We start from the raw sequence: 10,232 nt of genomic DNA, 5'->3' as shown, positions 1-10,232 counted from the left end.
GTTTCCCCTCAAAAACAAATAACAAAAACCTGAGTTATTTTCTCTCCTTGAACAGGACTCCCGCCTGGAATCCTGGAATAGTCTTCCTGTAATTTTTTTAATAGTGGGTTTCATCACATGTGTTATGTTTCACTCACATGTCACCCTCTCAGAGTTTCTTTCCCATAACACCCCTTGTGAAATAATTCTTCCAGGTTGCTCTGATGCATCTTCTTGTTTAATTACTTATGACACTTACTATACTCTGCAATGATCTTGTTTATATGTTTCTTTGTCAACCTTCTGTCTCTTCCTTATTATTGACATAGAAAGTCCATGATGTGAGAAACAAGTAATTTATCTGAAGTTTGAACATTTCCTGGTACACATAAGACATCAGCAAATACTTGGTGAAAAATAAGTAAATAAATAAGTAAATTAAAGAAATCAAGGGAGGACTTATATTTGGTGTCAGAAGCAAACAGATATTAAACAAACACAACAAACAAGTACTAATAATCTATTAGATGTTATTTTTTAATCTGGTAACTTTCTTTTTATTTTATTTTTTAAATATATTTTATTGATTATGCCATTACAGTTCTATTTCCCCCTTCATTCCCCTACACCCTGCAGACCCCCCTCTCCCACCATTCCCCCCCTTTAGTTTATGACCACATGTCTCAAGTTCTTTAGATTCTATATTTCCCATGCTATTCTTGCCCTCCCCCCTATCTATTTTCTTCCTACCTTCTATCCTACTTATTTTTTGTACCTTCTCCCCCCTTCTCATTTTCCCCCTCCCCTGTTGCTAACCCTCCAGGTGATCTTCATTTCTATGGTTCTGCTCCTGATCTAGCTGTCCTCTTAGTTTGCTATTTGTTTTAGGTGTGGTTCTTAATAACTGAGTTGGCTGTCTTTTCACTGTTTATCTTTTTTATCTTCTTTTTCTTAGGTAAGTCCCTTTAACATTTCCTATAATAAGGGCTTGGTGATGATGAATTCCTTGAATGTGACCTTATCTGAGAAGCACTTGATCTGTCCTTCCATTCTAAATGAAAGCTTTGCTGGATAGATCAATCTTGGATGTAAGTCTTTGGATTTCATGACTTGGAATACCTCTTTCCAGCCCCTTCTTGCCTGTAAGGTCTCTTTTGAGAAATCAGCTGACAGTCTAATGGGAACTCCTTTGTAGGTGACTGCCCCCTTATCTCTTGCTGCTTCTAGAATTCTCTCTTTCATTTTAATCTTGGCTAATATAATTCTGATGTGCCTTGGTGTGTTCCTTCTTGGGTCCAAGTTCTTTGGGACTCTCTGAGATTCCTGGATTTCCTGGAAGTCGATTTCCTTTGCCAGATTGGGGAAATTCTCCTTTCTTATTTGTTCAAATAAGTTTTCCATTCGTGGCTGTTCCTCTTCCCCTTCTGGTACCCCTATAATTTGAATGTTGGAATGTTTAAAGATGTCCTGGAGGTTCCATTTTTTTGAATTCTTGTTTCTTCATCCTTTTCTGTTAGGTCATTTTTTTTCTCCTTCTGGTCCACTCCTTTGATTTGAGTCCCAGTTTCCTTTCCATTACTATTGGTTTCCTGTGCATTTCCATTCATTTCAATTAGTTTATCCTTCATATGTTCCTCTAATTTGTGACTAAAATCAACCAGTTCTGTGAGCATCCTGATCACCAGTGTTTTGAACTGTGCATCTGAAAGTTTAGCTATTTCTTCATCGCTTAGATTTATTGGCTCTGGGGCTCTGAGTTGTTCTTGAGCCATGTTTTGATCTGTTTGTTCCTCTTATGGACGAGGAGGTGATTACCACGGCAGGGCCACCCAGGTCGCTGGTTTGTGATGCTGTATGTGGGGGCGAGTCAGAGAGGGATAATGGCGGTCCCCTCTGCCACTTTCCTCCACTGGGGCCTGCAAGATCTGTCTCACCGCGTCGCTCCTTCACCAGTTTATCTGCGCTAGAATGTGTGACTCTGGTCAGCTTTCAGTGAGTCCACCGCCTTGGGCCCTCAGTGGGTCCACCCACTTCTCCACACCTGGGATCCGCCCATGGCTGCTGGAGCACCTGGGTCAAGGGCCCGGGTTGGTCTGGTGGATCTTTCCTGCCCGACCCTGCTCTGCTACTGGCTCTGCCACTGGCTCTGCCCCTCTTACCAGTTTGGCTGAAGGGTTCCTTGTTGTCAGACTTCCACGTAGTTCAATTTTCTGTGGCTTGGCTGAGTTTTTGTTGCCAAAACTTTAAACTTGGTTTAAAGTTGGTTTGTTTGGTTTAAACTTGGTTTGTTTTTAAACTTGGTTGTGTGAGAAGGTGCAGTGCTTCCACCTACACCTCCATCTTGGTGGAAGTCATAGATGTTATTTTTGTTTCATTTCTCTAATTATTTTTATGCATCATTACAGAACAGTTTTCTATTTTTTATTTTATTTTTTATAGAGAGAGAGCATGTCAACAACTCTGAGCTTATACAGCTCAGCCACTTTTGACATATTGTCATTTTAAAAACTATTTAGGTATGATTGGATATAAAAAGCTGTACGGAGTTAATGTACAATACATGATTTGACAAATTTAAAGATAAATATGCATTACAGAAACCATCACTACAATAAACATCCATCACACCCAAAACTTGTCTCTTGTCTTCTTTATTATTATTATGATTACTATTTGCTATTATTTTATAATTATATATACTTCTGTAAGTATATGTAAAATTTAGCTAAACATTAGATTTTGTAACTTCAAAGCTGCAGATAAAAGACAATCATAGGGCTTCTTTGGACCAACTGCTTCCCATTTGTCCAATTGTGATGGGGAAAACCCCCAGTTGGCTTCGTTAGGAGCAGGTTAACATCCTTAATACAAAATTCTCTGAAAGAATATTCAGTCATATTATAATTATAGTGTGTGGATTAGAGGGAAAATACATGTAATATAATTATCACAGATCATTAAAATAAATATTTCCTAATATTACAACAATAAAAAATAACAAATATGTTAAAAATATTAAGAGAAAGATTAACTAAAATTAAGGCTAGATGTATCTTACCGAATTTTAAAATAATATTATGAAATCATATAAATAAAAGTACTGGTTAAACTAAAAACAGTGAAAAGCATGAGGATTTGCATAAACTTGTGGGACAAGAAGGAAAAGGAAGAGTGTCCAGTAAAGCACAGAAGGGATGGAATCTTCAGAGAAAAAATTTTAAACTGTAAAGATAATCATAACCTGTTAAATAAATCTGTAGACACACCTCTATGTATTTCTGTTTGAGTTAATTACACAGAAAATGAGTAAAAACAGTAAACAAATGTGGGTGGTAGAATATGCAAGTTCACTGTGCTAATAGAAGTTACAGAAGATAATAAAGAAAATGGGACAGAATAATGACTAACATCCACCCTGAAAAGAAAGCAAGAGTCTCTGACACAGAACTTGTAAGAAGATATTCCATCATTTCTGGAAAATTCCTCAAGTTTTTCTCATACTCAGTGCAAGGGACATAATATAAAATGTTTGTTTGCAAGCTAATAATATAGTCATAATTTAATATGATGGTAAAGAAGTAAATCTTCAAAGTTCATGATGCTGGATCATATGTTTAAATTGCCATACTTGCATTTTTTCTCTCTGAAATGATTGGAAAGCTTATGTATTTGACCTAGAACATTGAGTTTAATTACTGAGTTAGAATAATACATGATTCCTGAAATCTCTCCCAAGGAATTGCCCCTGCCATTTAAAGACAGTGCCAGGAAATAGTTCCTTAAACTCTCTAACCACTTTTCCTTTTCTTCTCCAAACAGATGACATCTAAACTTTTTCATGGCTCCTGAAAATTTCACCTGGGTCACTGAGTTTATTCTCACAGGGGTCTCAGACAGCCCAGAGCTCCAGATCCCACTCTTCTTTGTTTTCCTGGTCATCTATGGGCTGACCATGGCAGAGAACCTGGGCATCATCACCCTCACCAGTGTCGACTCTCAACTTCAGACTCCCATGTACTTTTTCCTCCAGCACTTGGCTGTGGTCAATCTTGGCAACTCTACTGTCATTGCCCCTAAAATGCTGATCAATTTTTTAGTAACAAAGAAAACCATCTCATACTATGAATGTGCAGCCCAACTGGGAGGGTTTTTGGTTTTCATTGTAGCTGAGGTTTCCATGTTGGCTGTCATGGCCTATGACCGGTATGTGGCCATTTGTAACCCCCTGCTCTACATGGTGGTTTTATCTCGCCAGGTCTGCCTTCTGCTCGTGTCCCTCACTTACCTCTACAGCTTTTCCACAGCTGTTGTGACATCATCTTCTGTGTTCTCTGTGTCTTACTGCTCTTCCAATGTAGTCAACCATTTCTACTGTGACACTGTCCCTCTGTTAGCACTGTCCTGCTCTGATACTTCCTTTCCAGAAATGGTCATTTTTGTATCTGCAGCTATAAACTTGGTTTGTTCTATGACCATAGTTCTAGTATCTTATTTCAACATTGTTCTATCTATTTTAAGAATACATTCATCAGAAGGAAGGAAAAAAGCCTTTTCCACATGTGCTTCACATATGACAGCAGTCATAGTTTTTTATGGGACACTATTATTCATGTATTTGCAGCCTCGAAGTAGCCATTCATTGGACACAGATAAAATGGCTTCTGTGTTTTACACACTTGTGATCCCCATGCTGAATCCCATGATCTATAGCCTGAGGAACAAAGATGTGAAGGCTGCCTTGAAGAGATTTCTGACCAATGTATGTTCTATTAAATCAATGTAACTTCAGAACCCTGTAAGGAAATGGAGAGATGGGTAAGATAGGCTGCCACTGTGTCAGAGAAAACAAAGGTCGGGGGATGACTTACAGGTTTTCAAGTAATCCTGGAAATTAAAACAGGCTAGGATTTGGAATTCAAAAATAAACTAAATGTCTGGTAGTTTAGAAATATACAGAAATATACACTTAGCAATATACAGAAATATACACTGAGAAACACACAGAAATACAAAGTTACTAAGTAACTTTACTTAGTAACTGCGTACTAAGTAACTTTGTTAAGGAGTATGCAGGTAGCTGGATTGAAAGAAGTATTTTTAGGAGTTAGGAGAATCTAAGTTAATAAACAATTAAATAAGTTAAAACTAAGCAATAATATATAGATGAGAGAAGTAAGTCGAACTTTCTTAGTCTTTTACTTCTTTTTTACTTTTGGACATGTTCTGGTACAATGGATCATTTTATCCTACAGAATCATAATTGTAGGTGACTAAAAACCTTCTTACAGCTAAGTCAGCAAACTTAAAGTGATAGTTTATTTAAAATAAAACTCCCTAACTCTTCCTTAATATCATTTCAATGAAAAAATATACAATACTAGTGAGTTCATATTCTATGTGCTAATACATGCTTGAAATGATTTTATTCTAATTCATATAATTTATACAACTGTTTAATGAAAGACACACAATTATCATCATTTAATATGCCTCATTCTGTGTACTATTTGATAAACTTTGTATATAAATTCTAAAAAGTTTTTCTTTTTAAGTATGAAATGTACTGCATTGTGATATTATTACATATTCAATGGACCATGTTTGTCGAAATTCCTTATGTCATTAGAGGGAAAATTTAATTGTTTCAGTTAAATTTTTGTTCTGTTTTCTGGTACTTTTGATCAGTCACTGTACCCTAAAATGTGTTCTACAACTTGGATTATAAAGATGTGAAAAGACTATATTTCAGACTTACCATATCAGAATTGAGTCAACCAATGTGATCATAAATCAATGGAGTACTATTATTCGTATAGTGCACTTAACCATGCTGAGCACTTCCAGTAAAGAAGAACAATAATCCTTCTTCAAATTAATTTACCAAAAATATGTAGAGCTCTAGATAAGCCATGTGCCTGATGCATGAAGACTATCCTAGAAAATATTGTATTTTATTCGGATCCTTGAGTATAGAGAGAATGATAAATGCTCAGTGCTTAATGATAAAGTGGATTAAGTCCATTAGAAGATCATGTACAAACTAACAATGCTATGAGTGCTACTTTATTTATAAGCATATTCTAAATATCTTTTCTACTCCTCAAAAGTTTCTTCATAAAACCATTAAGTAAGTACTCACAAATCTTACTTGTTTAAACCTCCTCTGACTGTGGATCAGACTACTTGGATTTCAGCAATTACTTGTCATATTTTTTTAAAAGACAATGTCTAGAGTAAATAGATGCCGAACAATGAATTTACTAATCTATAATTGTATAGACCTTAGTATTACATTTTACATAAAAAGGGCAATCTTGTTTAAAAATTACTATTTTAAAGGAAATGAGAGAAAGCAAATCTTCTTATACTGGCAATCAAAAGTGATATTGTTTTATGCCTAGCAACATGATGGCAGATGCAAAAACTGGCATCCAGGATGGAAAGGTCCAATGTCAATGAGAGAATGAGGTGGAGAACAGGTGGAAAGCATGAAGACATTTTGGTGCCCTTGTGCCCTGCGTTCTGTGTCTTCATAGCCTGTATAACATACATTATGTGTATGCATAGCCTAAATGTCTCTTAAGGACCACAGATTATCAGAAATACAATACTGGAATGTCATCTTACAATGATAAACAATATGGCACAAGAAGACTGTGTAGTGTTTCTGAATTGTGACTTGAGCATATTAACTATAGAGGGAGGCAAAAAAAAAATCAGAGACCAACATACCAGACTCATAAAACTGCTCTAAAAGCTTAGTTGTTTCTCATATTCAGTAGGGACTGACATCATTTATTGTTACCTACTTATGATGGCAGAGACAAACTACAAAGATATCAAGTATAAAACAGGAGTAAGATTATGACGCCCAAGGGAGGTGGGAGCAGGTAGAAGAGAGTATAGGGGGAATACGATAGAAGAAGACTTGACCTGGGGTGATGAACATACAATACAATGTACAGATTATGTTTTATAGAATTGTACACCTGAAACCTACATAATTTTATTAACCAATGTCGCCTCAATAAATTCAGTAGAAAAGAAAGATCATGACCCACAAAAAAGCAAAACGGAAACAATTTCTAAACTGGAGTTAAATGTCATTGCATTTTTTAAATATATTTTATTGATTATGCCATTACAGTTCTTCTATTTTTCCCCTTCATTCCCCTCCACCCTGCACACCCCCTCCCCAACCATTCCCCCCCCTTTAGTTTATAACCACTTGTCTCGAATTCTTTAGATTCTATGTTTCCCATACTATTCTTGCCCTCCCCCCTATCTATTTTATACCTGCCATCTATGCTACTTATTTTCTGTAACTTCTCCTCCATTCTCCTTCTCCCACTCCCCTGTTGCTAACCCTCCATGAGATCTTCATTTCTATGGTTCTGCTCCTGATCTAGCTCTCCTCTTAGTTTACTTAGGTGTGGTTGTTAATAACTGTGAGTTTGCTGTCCTTTCACCGTTCGTCTTTTTTATCGTCTTTTTCTTAGATAAGTTCCTTTAACATTTCATATAATAAGGGCTTGGTGATGATGAACTCCTTCAATTTGATATTATCTGAGAGGAACTTTATCTGCCCTTCCGTTCTAAATGAAAGCTTTCCTGGATAGAGCAATCTTGAATGTAGTTCCTTGCCTTTCATCACATTTTCTAAAACAAGAAGGTAAGAAAAGCTAAAAATCAAAAGTTTTGCATTACCTACTATGACAAGTTTTGAAACAAATATTTCATTCTGATTCATAAATTAATTTATGTGAAAAGACTTAATTAAAATAATGAAAATGATTTCACTCATATGTGGAATCTACTAAAGAAACTGAACTAACAAGCAAACAGAGACAGACTCACAGATGGACAGCAGATGACAGCTAGAGGGGAAGGTGGCTAGGGGTGGAGGGATTGAGTAAATAGGGAAAAGGGCTCATGGACATGGACAACAGTGTGATGATACTGGGGGGAGGGATTATAAAGGGACTTAATGGTAATGGAAAAACACAATGAAGGTTAAATTTTAAAAAATTAAGTGTACATTGCTAAACAAAAGAAACCAGCCTAAAAATACTATATTTATATGACACGCAGAAGGCGGAACTAAAAAGATGGTAAACAGATCTTTAATAATGCTTCCATGAAAAAACAAATTCTGAAAGTGATGTGTTATATGAAATTTGATGTCATCTGTACTGAAATAAAGTTCATGGACAGATTTGAGGTTCCCAAGATTGCATTTTTCTATTGTCATAATCATTTCCTAAGCATAAAAAAAATCTCTAATTTACCAGTAAGATAAGAGTTTTCCCTTAATTATATGTAGGCTCAAAGAGCTTGTCCAGAGACAAGACTAAGGTTTCTCAGACTTTTTTATTGTTTTCTGCTTTTAATATTGTACTATATATAATGATCAAGCATCCAATACCAAATCACAGCATTTTATTACAAGACACAAACAGAATAGACATTTAGCCAATTGTACCAGATATGTTTCCCAGGTGGACAGACTAGGAGAGGGGGGATAGAAAATGGTATATTTATTAAAGAGTTATCATCTGGAACATAGAGTTTAAACATATATATTCTTATCTTGATCATTACTTGTACAATTGATCTAGGTTGTGATTTCTAAGCATTTTCTATATTTTCTCTTTTAATCAAAGTGTCCTGTTAATATACTGTGAAAGAAAATGTAAGATTCTATCCCTCTCTTCCTCAGATTGTAACCAGTTTTATAATGAAAGATTTCTTTAAATGAAAAGTAAGGACAAATTTTAAATTTATAATCAGTATATAAAATCCACCCATTTTTTCCCAACACACTAATTTGACAATATATTTCTTATTCATCATCTAGTTTGGAGTGAGTAGGCTGCCAGTTAATGCACGAAACCTTTATTTACCAAATGTCTAGTGCACGCAGCATGGAGGGGCAGCCCTTGGAGAAATTAGATACACATTTCACAGAAAGCTATCTGTCAAAAATTTTCTAAAGTCTTATCTGCTTTTAAAAGCAAAATCTGAAGACTGACATTGATAATCTACAACAAAAATACTTTTAAAAATAATTACGATATTTTAAGAGTTAGGAGAATCTTAGAGCAATAGTGATACTCCAGGCAGAGCCATAGATACAAAGTTCTTCAAAAACGAGGAGTGAGATGAATAAAGCTTCAGCTTTCCTCCGCATCCCAGTGGAGCTGGGCCTGTACTTTTCCTGATGATGCTGCTTGCATCATGCTTTGAGGTAAGATCCTTTGGGACAGAGACATCGACAAAACCATGGAGTCATCTGCTAACCAGCTCCATTATGAGGAGAAACAGGAGCACCCTCTATCCAGGTAGGTTCATGAGTATATTTTTAAATGGTGGCTTTCACTCACAGACGTGTAACAACATTGCTACAGTAGCTGAAGATGAAAATTTAAAAATTAAAGGTTAAATACAATGGACTAGGATAAACAAGTTTGAAGTACATTTTGCAAGTTAAAGATAAAAAGTGTTTTCTCTGATTTTATATTTGTCTTAATGAAAGTATCATCTAGGTTTAAAACTGAAACAAAGTGAACAGTTAATCTCCTCAAATCACTTTTTACATATGTAGCTAAGTTGAGTTTCAATACATTCTAGTGATTTTCCCAAGTTCACGTGTAGTTAATTAAAGTCAGAACCAGGTCTAGAACTTAAGGTTGAATAAATACATTATTGTATTCATATATTTAGGATTTATAGAAATTATACATGTACATAATTCCATTTTTTGCATGTTCTCTATTGGAAATTTTTTTTGCTTTAATTATTTCCCTAGTGCTTTCAATAATGTTTTCCCAGGGAAACATTATCTCTAGCACATCTCTCCTCAAAGTCTTCAAGTTACAGGGCCTCCCTTCAGACATTCCCTCTGTATCCAGCACTTAACCCCATCAGATTTTGGAGCTCACTAGTCTCAACCTGTTTGATTGCTATCTTTTTCTCTTTGCACTGTAAGCTTCTGGGGGGCTGAATTCTGACCATTATTTGTTGTCACCTCAAAACCCAGAAAAATATTTAATACATAAGAAATAGTCCATCAAGATTCTATTTTAAATATTTCATCTTTATTGTGTTCTCTCCATTACCATTTAGTACTCTTATACCCCCTCCACCCAGCAATCATCACACTATTGTCCATGTCCATGAGTCTTTCTTCCTTTTTGCTTAGTCCTTCCAGCCACTAACCACCCCACTAGCTGTCATTCTGCCCTCCATCTATG

The 10,232-nt window shown here is 35.7% G+C and overlaps 1 protein-coding gene across 1 annotated transcript; it reads left to right on the top strand.

Annotated features, from left to right (window-relative positions):
* The first annotated feature begins 3,817 nt into the window (after positions 1 to 3,817).
* LOC119040868 (olfactory receptor 8J1) lies at positions 3,818 to 4,762 on the top strand. The gene has a single exon (XM_037133977.2). The coding sequence runs from the start codon at positions 3,818 to 3,820 to the stop codon at positions 4,760 to 4,762; it is 945 nt and encodes a 314-aa protein (XP_036989872.1).
* The last annotated feature ends 5,470 nt before the right edge of the window (positions 4,763 to 10,232 follow it).

The sequence above is a fragment of the Artibeus jamaicensis genome, unplaced genomic scaffold (assembly GCF_021234435.1).
Source record: "Artibeus jamaicensis isolate MK-2021 breed Jamaican fruit bat unplaced genomic scaffold, CSHL_Jam_final scaffold_614, whole genome shotgun sequence".
Taxonomy (NCBI): Eukaryota; Metazoa; Chordata; class Mammalia; order Chiroptera; family Phyllostomidae; genus Artibeus; species Artibeus jamaicensis.
The sequence above is the reverse complement of the archived record's forward strand: the minus strand, read 5'-3'. Positions and strand labels throughout refer to the sequence as shown.